Source organism: Megalobrama amblycephala, linkage group LG10, assembly GCF_018812025.1.
Source record: "Megalobrama amblycephala isolate DHTTF-2021 linkage group LG10, ASM1881202v1, whole genome shotgun sequence".
In the NCBI taxonomy this organism is placed as follows: Eukaryota; Metazoa; Chordata; class Actinopteri; order Cypriniformes; family Xenocyprididae; genus Megalobrama; species Megalobrama amblycephala.
In genome coordinates, this window is record NC_063053.1 from 24539961 (window position 1) to 24554453 (window position 14493).

General features: G+C 40.3%; 1 protein-coding gene across 4 annotated transcripts in view; it reads left to right on the plus strand.

Moving 5' to 3' along the window:
* LOC125277200 (serine/threonine-protein phosphatase 2A 56 kDa regulatory subunit delta isoform) overlaps window positions 1–13834 on the plus strand; it is a 69825-nt gene extending 55991 nt beyond the window's left edge. For 2 of the 4 annotated variants that reach the window (XM_048205534.1, XM_048205536.1), the window contains 13 exons: window positions 1235–1327; window positions 2661–2791; window positions 2983–3042; window positions 3157–3265; window positions 5090–5143; window positions 5305–5475; window positions 6219–6346; window positions 6518–6619; window positions 6751–6810; window positions 6989–7061; window positions 8270–8311; window positions 12031–12141; window positions 13010–13834. In XM_048205534.1, the coding sequence (XP_048061491.1) occupies window positions 1235–1327; window positions 2661–2791; window positions 2983–3042; window positions 3157–3265; window positions 5090–5143; window positions 5305–5475; window positions 6219–6346; window positions 6518–6619; window positions 6751–6810; window positions 6989–7061; window positions 8270–8311; window positions 12031–12141; window positions 13010–13147 (1272 nt within the window). In that variant the 3' untranslated portion in view covers window positions 13148–13834. The remainder of the gene's footprint in view (window positions 1–1234; window positions 1328–2660; window positions 2792–2982; window positions 3043–3156; window positions 3266–5089; window positions 5144–5304; window positions 5476–6218; window positions 6347–6517; window positions 6620–6750; window positions 6811–6988; window positions 7062–8269; window positions 8312–12030; window positions 12142–13009) is intronic. The other 2 variants (XM_048205535.1, XM_048205537.1) reach the window with 1 other exon arrangement.
* Window positions 13835–14493: the final 659 nt, after the last annotated feature.

Sequence of the window (14493 nt, forward strand, 5' to 3'; positions counted from 1 at the left end):
CAAACCTTCTGTGTTTATGTAATCTGTATGAAAAGAGAGCCATGTCAGAAGTCCGTGATTCAGCTCATTATCCGCTAATGCGGCCACGCCCACGGAGCCAGCGCTATTCAGACGCAAATTCAGTCAATACATGCATTCATCGCCTCAATCGTGTATTTATTGTCTTGAAAAGTGTTTTGAATAGCCATAGTTAGCGATCTCTGGCCTCTGTTAGTCCAGTTATTTCCTGGATTGCCTATTCTTCTTTAACAGGCTTCTCAGGTGAGAACATTTCATTTCATGATTAGTGACCAAAATGATCACGGTTATCACAGAATCCTGTTCAAAAAGTCAATTCACCAAGTTTTATGTGGAAAACCAGCAAATAAAAAATAAAATTAGCATCAATATGTACTTTTTCTTTACATAAACATTAAAATAATAACATTAAAAATGATGGGCAGATTTTAAAGGAGTGTCTACATGTTATCTACAATGCACAAGTTCAAATAGAGTTTTGACAAAAAAGTCACATATTTCAGCCTCTAAATCATTTTTATAAAAGTAAAAAAAAAAAAATTACTGACATTTACAATGCACATTAACCTTTATTATTAATAGTATGCGGTCCATGCAGCTTTACAGGGGGTATGGCTTATCTAAATGAGATGTAAATGAGCCCTATTGTCACTCCCAGCAGGTGAGAACAGGTGAGAACTGCACAAACTTTAAAGGGGTTTTTCTCCCTCTTGAGCTTTCTTGATTGCCTACCTTCAAATGGCCACAACTTCTCCAAATATTATCAGATTTCCATGTGTCACACATCGTTGGAAAGCTTGGAGACTGCACTTTCAGAATCTGTGAATAACTCAAAATGCCCCAAAACCGACTTGTGTCCCTACTTTCCGTGACTGGTCACATTTATATGGTTCTCAAGTTTGAATTTGTTATCTTTAGCACTATGCTAATGTCAAAATCAAGTGCAGAGCACTATTTGTGTGGGTCACAGAGTTGCTGTCTATGTAGAGTGTTGTATTCCAGTCACTTCTGAGGTTCGCTGCCGGCTTGATTTCATCGAGGCTGCTCACTAGGTTTTGGAACACAGCGTCTGTCTCAAATTATTAAAAAGTCCATTTGTGCAAGAACTGACAACATTTTATTGTTTTGGTGGCAAAAGGGACCTGACAGATACATTCATCATGTATTAATCTTTATTATATCTCTCATTCTCTCCCCCTCTTTCTCTCATCTTCAGCTGGTTTATGAATTCTTCTTAAGATTCCTGGAGTCACCTGACTTCCAGCCCAATGTTGCCAAAAAATACATCGACCAAAAGTTTGTACTTTCGGTGAGTGTCCTTTCATGGTTTCATGGTTTGTCCTCATCAGCACACAATCAGAGGAAGATAAATACTCCCTCTGTTGTGATTGGCAGTAAGGAAAACTGAAGCTAGCTGCTGTTACAGGTTTTATATGCATGTTACAGTGAAGTGATCAGCACTTGCCTGTGTAGAATACTAAGTCAAGTTTAAAGCAAGGGTATATCACCATGCCAACATCTCTTTGTGCTAGGAATGTCCCAATCAAGTTTTTATCCCTCCGAACAGAGTCATTGAATACCGAGTATTCAATGATTCTGAGTCTGATTGATACTTGTATCAACTGTAAAAAGTTTTTTACAGTTTCAGCTTGAGATCAGCTCAGGACATCCCTACTTTGCACACTTTGGTCAACAGATTTTTTATTTATTTTTTAAAATTTAATACTGATATTTGGAGAACATGATTCTGGGCCTAGAATTGTATTGACCTTGCAGTGTTTTAAGAGTGCACTGTGGAGTACAACTCACTAGAAATGTTTACATGCACTATTTTTCAAATAACTCCAGTCCGATTTCAGATCCTGAAAGAACTGTTTATGTGAACCCTAAACATTGCAGTTTCTGCTCTGACAGCCACAAGACCGTCCGAACACTGTGATTGTGCGTTATAAATCAGGAATAGTGAGAGAACATTGTGCTTGGGACATTTTTCGCCTTCAAACCAAACTTTAGCTGATAAAGTTTAAATCCCATCTAGCTAGCATGCTTCCCATAATGTTTACGCATTAAGTCAGTAGGCGGAGAGTAGACAGCCTTTAGTGGCTGTTCGAACACATTCGACCACATGAGCGTCTACACTACGAAAGCAATCTGGTCGAAAGTGGACAAACTCAAAATGCTTTACACCCCGTTTACACCTGTATTTAGCATAATCAACTTGTGATCCGATTGGCCAAAATGCATCTTAGGTGTAAACAGGGCCTAAAAAGAAAGCTGAGATTCGTCACAAGCAAATATTTAGTAAATGTTTAGTCTCATCTTCTGACCAGTTTGTAAGATGCAAGATGTAAATAAATATACGCAAGTTTGTATGACATAAAACATTTGTAAACATACGCATTATGACAACACTGTTAATCTGATTGCGAAAGTAGTCATTTCAGTTGTTTTGTTGTTTTAAATTTTTCCTTTTGATCACATTATTTCAGGTCTACACCACCTGAGTGTTTACAAGTGTTGTCAGTCCAGTTGAGCTATCAATCTGATTATTTGGAGGCATGTAAACATAGCTACTGGGATTGGTTCTCAGAGCACATCTAATGATTGTGCTGATGGATTCAGTTCACCTTATTTCTTTTCAGCTTCTGGAGCTTTTTGACAGTGAAGACCCCAGAGAGCGGGACTTCCTAAAAACTATCCTGCACAGGATCTATGGAAAGTTCCTGGGGCTGAGAGCATACATCCGTCGGCAGATCAACAATATATTCTACAGGCAAGCTGTCCGTCTAACTAATCCACCTCTGCATACGTTTATCAAAATGTTCTCATTCATAAACTTTGTAACAGTAGATGCAGAAACTGCGTCTTTGAATCAAACGAGTTTTGCGTTTGTGAGAAAAGGTGAGATGGACAGCTCTTCCAGAATTCACCCATTGAGTCAATGTCCTTGATCTCTCACTGCAGGTTTATATACGAGACGGAGCATCACAATGGAATTGCAGAGCTCTTAGAAATCTTAGGAAGGTGAGTGTGACTACTATCAGTGTTGCCATGACAAATCTGAGAGGAGGTCTTTCTCTCTTTGCTGACCTGAAAGAATCTGTCTGTCACATGACCAATCTCATGTTCTTCCCACAGCATAATTAATGGCTTTGCCCTGCCACTGAAAGAGGAGCACAAAATGTTCCTCATCAGAGTGCTACTGCCTTTACACAAAGTCAAGTCTCTCAGCGTCTATCACCCACAGGTACGCTTACGGAGATCTTTTTTCTGAAGTACTGAATTATGCTGTAGTACTGAATACGCTGATTACCTGTGGCTGAACAGCACTCTTGCTTGTGTGATTTAAAACAAATAATAATTAAAAATCCAATTGTATTTGCTTGCATTTGGGGGAAACAATAAGAAAAAAAATCAGAACCAAAAAAAGCTTCTGTATTATTAAAGGGGACATCAGGGGAGATGCAAAATTCACTTTTACATGGTGTTTGGACATAAATGTGTGTTGGCAGTGTGCGTACACAACCACCTTATAATGATGAAAATACACCCAGTGCTTTTTTTCTAATCCCCACAAATCATAAGCATTTTGTCAGATCAAGCCGTTCACAGATTCTTGGCAAAGTGACGTAAATTTGCACAGGCCCCTCCCACGACTCTTGACGGATACTGCCGTTTTAGCATAGACCCTCCCTGAGTGAGCTGTAAACAGACAGTCCGACACCGCGCAGTGTACATTTTATGTAAATATAATATGGTTATACTACAATAAGGTTTATAAAGGTGTTAGTTAATGACTAACAAGTAATTTTCAAATGTATTTTAATAGTTTTTGAGCATTTATAACTACATAAATAAGAATGGTGAGTTCAATGCAATAACTGCCAAATAGTGTGTACAGCCCACCCATGGAAAATAGGAGTGGGGTGAACAGTAGCTCATTATCATTTAAAGGGACATGCACCAAAACAGCTCGCTGTGAACAGACCTGTTTTTGACAAGATAAAAAGAGTGTTTTTTACACAACCATTAAGAAATTTTTTATCAAAGTATGTTATAGTCTTTTCATGAAGACCCTAATGAATCATACTAACTTGTGGAAAATTGGCATCCGATGTCCCCTTTAAAGGATTAGTTCACTTCAGAATTAAAATCTCCTGATAATTTGCTCACCCCCATTTCATCCAAGATGTTTATGTCTTTCTTTCTTCAGTCAAAAAGAAATTAAAGTTTTTGAGGAAAACATTACAGGATTTTTCTCCATATTTCGCTATTATCTAGTGAAACGACTGGTCATTTTCTAAAAAACTAAAATAAAAATGTATATACTTTTTAACCACAAATGCTCATCTTGCACTGCTCTGCGATGCACTATGCATTACGTAATCATGCTGGAAAAGTCACGTACAGTGCTCAGCAAAAATGACCCCCTTTGAAAAGTAACATTTTAAACAATATCTCAAAACAATTTGCAAAATGTTGACAAGTTTAATATAACATCTGTTTAATGATTAATAATTAATAATTTAATGATTAATAATGTTTAATGTTTACATGAAAGTAAGGTTAATAATATAGAGAACAAAATTTTCAGCTTTACTCAAATTAGGGCGATGCAAAAATGAGTACACTCCACTGAAAGTCTCGTATAGAGCCCTCTGAAGCTGCATTGAAACTGCAGTTTGGACCTTCAAACCTATTCAAAGCTTTACAGCATTATCAACAGTAACTAAGGGGGCTTTGGTTCAGTTCCACACCACGAGGATGCACCTTTTTTTTTTTCTAACAAGCTCCTGCATTTTCTCCTTCACAGTGATATTTGAAAATGGTCAAACGCCCATAAATTTTGCATAACCACATTTGAAAGAATTCATATTTACCGGTTTAGTGCTTTATCCAGCATATCGCCCACCACTGCCTCACTGTATCCAGTCTATACTTTATGGATTAAGTATTAGAGGTTATGATGTTTTGCACATTGTATTAATAGAATGAGGAATAGCAGTGTCTCAATGTTAGTCATCCTATTGTGTTCTTTTTGGAAAAAAAAAATAATTTCCTGTACTTTCAGCTGGCCTACTGTGTGGTGCAGTTTTTGGAAAAGGACAGCAGCCTCACTGAACCTGTAAGATTTACAGCCTTGGCAACTGCACCCTTTCCTGTCACTATTATTAACATTTCTTTCAAGTTTTTTTCTGTATGAATTCTTAATTCATGTTGAACTTGAGCATAACAAATAGTGCCAAGATGGCTTTTTCAGCTATTTGCCTTCCTCTTCTGCTTTAGGTGATTATGGGCCTGCTGAAGTTCTGGCCCAAGACCCACAGTCCTAAGGAGGTGATGTTTCTGAATGAGCTGGAGGAAATCTTGGATGTCATCGAGCCCTCAGAGTTTGTTAAAGTCATGGAGCCTCTGTTTAGACAGCTGGCCAAGTGTGTATCAAGTCCACACTTCCAGGTATGACAGCACTGATCTCGTTCTATCACTGAACACTGGGCATCATTTACATCGTCTTTTGCATATCGTCTCCATATTTTGTCTTATTAATTTTGTTCATAAATCATTACTATTGGTCATCCTTTTGCACATATTTAACCAATGAAAAGTATTAAGAGCTTGTGGCTGGATCCTCAAACTGTCGGTCAAACCTCTTAACGCCACCCCACCTCAGTGCTGCATGCAGTACTGTTTCTGTCTGTTGGCAATGCAAGGGTAAAAAAAGAACTGGTTGTTCGAATAAGTAAAGCGTTTTTGTTACTAACGAAACACTATATATAAAGGCTAATATTGTATGTATTTGAGGAGCGAAGAAGAGTGTCTTATTCTAGCATTTGTCATTAAGTCACAGCCAATACTCTCTCAAATATCCTGTGCATAGCACTTCGTCTTTAACATGAGATTTTGGCCAAATGACTACATCACTACAGTAAACTTCATAACCTGTAAGTTGATGAAAACGTAATGCGATGCACTGCATGCAAGTGTCTGACCCCATAATAAAGACACAATATCAACTTTGACAATGCGGTATTTAATTATTTAGAAAATACAGCGTTTCTTCCATTTCTTGAAGTAACATTTTTGGAGAAACGAGGTTTCCACCCGACAGCGACAATATGCAATAATATAAAAAGAGAGTACTAGCATATGCATGTGGAGTGTGATAGTCATTGATCTCTGTAATGTCATGCGTGTTCCAGGTTGCTGAAAGAGCATTGTATTACTGGAACAACGAGTACATCATGAGCCTGATCAGCGACAATGCCGCTAAGATCCTCCCCATCATGTTTCCCGCTCTCTACAAGAACTCCAAGAGCCACTGGAACAAGTATAGCCACACTTTGACAGATTGTGTACAGTCACAATCTGTTTGTTTTTTGTTTTGTTTCCATTAAGACATATCTTCTTCAAAAAAGCTTTCTTATGATGAATGAACAGCTGAAGAAAGAAACGTTCTGTTTAAATGTCTGGGGTAATATTGCTCTGTTTCCCCCTGCAGGACAATCCATGGGCTTATCTACAATGCTCTAAAGCTCTTTATGGAGATGAACCAGAAGCTGTTTGATGACTGCACTCAGCAGTACAAGGCTGAGAAGCAGAAGTAAGTGAACGAAGGGAAGAAAGAGAGAATATAAAGGAAGGCAAAGGTGTGAAGATTGTAAAGGATTGTTCTGACATAAATAGTTTGAGAAGGTCTTGTCAGCAGTTGTCATTTACTGTCTCAAATCCTAGTGAACTACAAAGAGAGAGACAGCATTTTGGGCATCGAACATGCCCAGAGATGATGTCTAGGTAGGCAGTTCTCTAGATTTTGAGACCCAGTGACTGTCTTTGTTCTCTAAGCAGAATTACTAAACAAGTTGGTTTTGTTGAGCTAAGCTTGTGGCAACCATATCTTTCCACATATCCATACGAGTTATTTTCTCTGACATATCCTAAACTCTGTTGTTTTTTTCCTGTTCTTCCCTAGAGAGAAGTACAAACTTAAGGAACGGGAAGAAATGTGGCATAAAATTGAAGAACTAGCAAAACAGAACCCTCAGGTAAACACTCTCCGCTGTTCTTACACCTTTTAAATATAATATTAAAATAATTTTATAAAGGAACACTGAAGACTGGAATAATGACTGCTGTAAATTCAGCTTTGCCATTACAGGAATAAATTACAGAAATATTAAAATAAGTTGTTTTAAATGTTAATATTTCAAAATATATAACTGTTTTTACTGCATTTTTATCAGATTAATGCAGCCTTTGTGAGCAAAAGAGACTCGCATTCTTACAGAACCCAAACTTTTGAATGGTAGTGTACACAGATACAACCAAATAGGACACAATCAAACTGTCAGTAGCTATGTTTGCATCCCAAGTTGCGAATTTAACTTTAAAATTTGTACATCGCATAAAACATTTGCGAATAAAGCACTATTTCCATCCACTGAGCCGAAGAGAACAAAATCGTCACTTCCTTACAAAGTGGCGCTAAATCAGTAAGACCTTCTCTGGCTAAATATAACTAAAAAAATGGAAGTTGCTGGAAGAAGCCACTGTTTATAATAATTTCATAAATAATAAATTACTTGCGCCTCAGAGCGCGTAGATAAAGCACAATAAATGCGGTTATGTTATCTTGCTTTCGGAGGAGGATGCCTGCTGTTTGGGAAAGCAATCTTGCAAGACAGTTCTAGGAGGGAATTATACCGAACCACTTTGACGACAGACTTTGCTCAAGCATTTCAGAATGACCAAACAGCATTTCAGATGCTCCGCTGGCTAGTCCAGTTATGCCATCCCCTTGCACAATCACATGACTTTTTTGATGCGCATCATGCAATATATTCGGTAAATGTGTTTCCGTCATAGTTTATGCTCAATTGAGTGCATACGTTTTTTTATGCAGCCTCTATGCGCATCTTAGCATTTCCATCCAGCAGAGTTTTTTTTATGCAGTATCCTAAAATGCACATACAAATAGGTTGATGGAAACACAGCCAGTGAAGTCATATATTATAGGTGAAAATTACTTGAGAAATTCATTTGATCAGTTGCACAAGCTTTGTGTGCAGCTAATTTTTTATGTATCCTAATTAGAATTAATCAACTCAAAACTACTCCTGATGAGTATAATTATCACAACACATCTCTCTCTGTGCTCTGAGGGCAAACACAAAAAAACCCACTGTTTAATCAGGATGTGATGTGGGATCCTGTGAATGTGTGTTTGTCAACCCCAAGTTTTGGATTTTCACAGAGTACAAAGGTTCAGCTGCGGCCCGGTCTGGCTCAGGATGAGGTGAGTCATTTATTTCAGTAACAGAATAGTTATGCATTCATCTTGCTCTTTGGGTTATTTTCATCTTTCCTACCAAGTTTTGTTTAGGTGTAGGGTGGGTGGTATGAAAAAAAAATCCTATATGACTAATTCAATATCACAGTTTTTGCTAGAAATTCAACAAAAATGGTTAATATTTTCATAACCCCGCAGTTATGTCTATTTTTGCATAGTCCAGTAAATTAAACACGTGATGCTTACTGCAGAACCAAATGACGTCAAGGAGCTTGACAGACGGGGAGTTGGACGTCAAGCTCCACCCATTATATCTAAAGACGGGAGCTGGACGATAAAGTTCCACCCATTATGTCTAAAGACGCGGAGCTGGACACCGAACTCCACTCATTATATCTAAATACAGGGAACTTGATGATAAAGTTCCACCTATTATGGCTAAAGACAGGGAGCTGGACATCAAGCTCCACCCATTATATCTTAATACGGGGAGCTGGACGTCAAGCTCCACCCATTATATCTAAAGACGGGAGCTGGACAATAAAATTCTACCCATTATGTCTAAAGACAGGGAGCTGGACATCAAGCTCCACCTATTGTCTAAAGATGGGGAGCTGGACATCAAGCTCCACCCATTATATCTAAATACGGGGAGCTAGACGATAAAGTTCCACCCATTATATCTAAAGATGGGGAGCTGGACGTCAAGCTCAACCCATTATATCTAAAGACGGGGAGCTGGACACCGAACTCCACTCATTATATCTAAATACAGGGAACTTGATGATAAAGTCCACCCATCCACCGATAAAGTTCATTATGTCTAAAGACAGGGAGCTGGACATCAAGCTCCACCCATTATATCTAAATACGGGGAGCTGGACGTCAAGCTCAACCCATTATATCTAAAGACGGGGAGCTGGACGTCAAGCTCCACCCATTATATCTAAAGACGGAGAGCTGGACGTCAAGCTCCACCCATTATATCTAAAGACGGGGAGCTGGACGTCAAGCTCCACCCATTATATCTAAAGACGGGGAGCTGGACGTCAAACTCCACCCATTATATCTAAAGACGGGGAGCTGGACGTCAAGCTCCACCCATTATATCTAAAGACGGGGAGCTGGACACCAAGCTCCACCCATTATATCTAAATACGGGGAGCTGGACGTCAAGCTCCACCCATTATATCTAAAGACAGGGAGCTGGACATCAAGCTCCACCCATTATATCTAAATACGGGGAGCTGGACACCAAGCTCCAATCATTATATCTAAATACAGGGAACTTGATGATAAAGTTCCACCCATTATGTCTAAAGACAGGGAGCTGGACATCAAGCTCCACCCATTATATCTAAATACGGGGAGCTGGACATCAAGCTCCACCCATTATATCTAAATACGGGGAGCTGGACATCAAGCTCCACCCATTATATCTAAATACGGGGAGCTGGACGTCAAGCTCCACCCGTTATATCTTAATACGGGGAGCTGGACGTCAAGCTCCACCCATTATATCTAAAGACGGGAGCTGGACAATAAAATTCTACCCATTATGTCTAAAGACAGGGAGCTGGACATCAAGCTCCACCTATTGTCTAAAGATGGGGAGCTGGACATCAAGCTCCACCCATTATATCTAAATACGGGGAGCTAGACGATAAAGTTCCACCCATTATATCTAAAGATGGGGAGCTGGACGTCAAGCTCCACCCATTATATCTAAAGACGGGGAGCTGGACACCAAGCTCCACTCATTATATCTAAATACAGGGAACTTGATGATAAAGTTCCACCCATTATGTCTAAAGACGGGGAGCTGGACAATAAAATTCTACCCATTATGTCTAAAGACAGGGAGCTGGACATCAAGCTCCACCCATTATGTCTAAAGACGGGGAGCTGGACGATAAAGTTCCACCCATTATATCTAAAGACGGGGAGCTGGACACCGAACTCCACTCATTATATCTAAATACAGGGAACTTGATGATAAAGTTCCACCCATTATGTCTAAAGACAGGGAGCTGGACATCAAGCTCCACCCATTATATCTAAATACGGGGAGCTGGACGTCAAGCTCAACCCATTATATCTAAAGACGGGGAGCTGGACGTCAAGCTCCACCCATTATGTCTAAAGACAGGGAGCTGGACATCAAGCTCCACCCATTATATCTAAATACGGGGAGCTGGGCGATAAAGTTCCACCCATTATATCTAAAGACGGGGAGCTGGACGTCAAGCTCCACCCATTATATCTAAATACAGGGAGCTGGACGTCAAGCTCCACCCATTATATCTAAAGACAGGGAGCTGGACGTCAAGCTCCACCCATTATATCTAAATACGGAGAGCTGGACGTCAAGCTCCACCCATTATATCTAAAGACGGGGAGCTGGACGTCAAGCTCCACCCATTATATCTAAAGACGGGGAGCTGGACGTCAAGCTCCACCCATTATATCTAAAGACGGGGAGCTGGACGTCAAGCTCCACCCATTATATCTAAAGACGGGGAGCTGGACGTCAAGCTCCACCCATTATATCTAAAGACGGGGAGCTGGACACCAAGCTCCACCCATTATATCTAAATACGGGGAGCTGGACGTCAAGCTCCACCCATTATATCTAAATACGGGGAGCTGGACATCAAGCTCCACCCATTATATCTAAATACGGGGAGCTGGACGTCAAGCTCCACCCATTATATCTAAAGACAGGGAGCTGGACATCAAGCTCCACCCATTATATCTAAATACGGGGAGCTGGATGTCAAGCTCCACCCATTATGTCTAAAGACAGGGAGCTGGACATCAAGCTCCTCCCATTATGTCTAAAGACAGGGAGCTGGACGTCAAGCTCCACCCATTATGTCTAAAGACGGGGAGCTGGACGTCAAGCTCCACCCATTATATCTAAATACGGGGAGCTGGACGTCAAGCTCCACCTATTATATCTAAAGACAGGGAGCTGGACGTCAAGCTCCACCTATTATATCTAAAGACGGGAGCTGGACGATAAAGTTCCACCCATTATGTCTAAATACAGGGAGCTGGACTTCAAGCTCCACCCATTATGTCTAAAGACGGGGAGCTGGACGTCAAGCTCCACCCATTATATCTAAAGACAGGGAGCTGGACGTCAAGCTCCACCTATTATATCTAAAGACGGGAGCTGGACGATAAAGTTCCACCCATTATGTCTAAAGACAGGGAGCTCCACCCATTATGGACATCAAGCTCCACCCATTATATCTAAAGACGGGAGCTGGACGATAAAGTTCCACCCATTATGTCTAAAGACAGGGAGCTGGACGTCAAGCTCCACCCATTATATCTAAAGACGGGAACTGGACGTCAAGCTCCACCCTTTATGTCTAAAAACGGGGAGCTGTGGCTCTGCAGTGAGCAGCCTCTCAAATTAAATGCTTTAGCAGGTGCTTCGTCTCATCTAATCATGATTTTTTTTTAAACTAAGTTCACACTCTGAATTCTTTGTAAAAGAGCTGATAAACACGCACCTTTGAACATCATTTGAATTCTGTATTAATGCTGCAAGTTGCGATAAACAAAACATTGTGACAACACCCCTTAAAGAATAGATTTCTTGTTCTCCCATGTAAATAATGTAAAGCAGTCTTTCCTAGCTGAGCAGATCTATGTTTAGGTGTGAACTAGCTTCATGTATGTGTGAAATGACATGTGTTTGTGTGTACGTGCAGTACATGATGTATAATGAAGGAGGGATGCCGTTGTACTCAATGGAGACGGAGACCCCTACAGCCGAGGACATCCAGCTGCTGAAGAAGACTGTGGAATCAGAAGCCTCACAGGTACAATCAAACAAACACTTGTAGATCTTCGTAAGAACAAAAGATGCCTGTACAGTGGATTTGTGGGTATCGACATGCGAGTTTAATCTAGATTCTAGAGCATGAGTGCCAAACTCATTTCTTAAATTCCAGTGTAGGCTAGATAGAGCAATACATGCTTTTTGGAGCTAATAAGGTACACAATTTTGACGACTTTTGTGTCAAAAAAACAATACTTGCCTAACTAACGCAAGTAAAAGGTTCTCAAACTTGAAGAAGAGTCAGTAATAAAAGAAAAACAAAGAAAAAACATTACGAGCACTGAATACAACAGAGCCTGGATACAAATGAAATAAACAGTGTTTGAAGATTTTTAGGTAGGTCTAGTTAGAAGAAATATTACAGAAATAAAGTAATCAAATGTAAAAACACTGCATATTCTTTACACAGACACTTATTAAAGCTACAAACGGTATTCAATATTTTTCATTTGTATGCAAATGATAAACCTTCGTGAAGATGCAGCATTAAGAGTGTTACTGCAACAGACAATAATCCAAAATCACTAACTGTTGATTTCTACCAAATTTCTACCTGTTTATATTCCCCACCCCTCCTCAAGCCCAAAGTATACTTTTTTACACATATGTCAGGGTATGTGGGAGGGTTAACATATCTTTATTGGTTATAACGTTTGGAGAAAAGTGGAGCAAACGCTGGACAAATATGTAACTTACTAGCGTGCATATTTTGAGCCCCTGTGTTTGCACACACATCAAATGGAGTCTGCTTTAAAAGGCTATGCGTTCAGCTGTACGCCGTGTCAAAACTTATGTATGCTTTGGGCATTAGTCTTACACTGTCTCAGGAATATAATTTTTCTTTTCAGGGAATGAAAGACATCAAGAAAGACAAGGTTTTGATGAGGCGAAAGTCTGAGCTGCCGCAGGACGTCTATACTATAAAAGCCCTGGAAGCTCACAAGCGAGCAGAGGAGTACCTGACGGCCAACCAGGAAGCCCTCTGACGGGGGAGCACCGCCACCCTCCACCGCGCCTAAACTGTTCCTCTCGTCTTGGTCCAAAATTGTCGCCTGCTGTAACCCACCTCTCTGTTCCTCTGCCTCTATCCCATACTCCTTCCTCCCTCACTGTTGGAGAGCCCCATCTGCAAAAATCCAGTCCACAGAGCAGTGGAGAGCTCCCATGCACTCTGCCCCAACTCTCATGCGTGCACAAACTTTCCAAAATCTTCTCAGATCCATAGCTGCTGATCCCCACACCGAACAGAAGCGACCGCTGGGTTGGTAGAAAGCCGTGTGGGTTACAAATAATCAAAGTATGCTCTTGTTGTGGTTGCTTTGTTTTTCTCTCCACACTTTATTTTGTCCACTTTATGCTGTCTCCATTTCTCCGCATGTTCCCTATCCCATTTTTACCGCTGCTTGAGAGCTTCTCCTTTATTCCAATCACTGACTCTATAAATCTGTCTGCAATGAAGGGGCCACACATAACTAAATGAATCATGTTACTGGAGATATGGAGACCCTGTACTGGATTTTCTGCATCTGGCTCCTGTGTGGGCGGAGCGTAGGGATGGTAGCCATACGGGAGTGATCAGGGTTATTCTTGATGTCATACAAAGAGCCAATTAGTGAAACTTGATTCCTACAAAACAAGCTTTATGAATTAAACATGCAAGCTTGAGATTTCAACTCGCATGGGATTGTGAATCTATTTCAGATGCTTCCCTAGACAGGTCTGCTCGTACATCTGAGACGGGATTCTGAAATTGCTTCTCCATAGCGACCTGGTGCTGTAAATGTTTCAGGTAGTCATTTTTGAGATCATGACCAAACATTAGGAGGCAGAGGCTGAGGAGATCAACCTAATCTGTTGTTTTCCTCGTGATTGTGTTAATGATCATGATCAACAACAAAAAAGTAAGAGAGCTTTATGGAAGCAATCACCTCTATATCCACCACCAGCAGAACGCTTGATGAAAATGCTGTAAAAGTAGTATCCAGTCCGTTTACAGTCGCAGAAAAGAATGTGATCTAAACGCATGCGCCAATGGCCTATTGATCCACACTCCACTTATGTTTGTATGCATCAATGTTTTATTTAAGTTTTAAAGGATTAGTTCACTTCAAAATTAATATGTCCTGATAGTTTACTCACCCCTATGTCATCCAAGATGTTTGTCTTTCTTCAGTTGAAAAGAAATTAAGGTTTTTGAGGAAAACATTCCAGGATTTTTCTCTATATAGTGGACTTCAACAGTTACCAACAGGTTGAAGGTCCAAATTGCAGCTTCAAAGGGCTCTACACAATCCCAGACAAGGAATAAGGGTCTTATCTAGTAAAACGATTG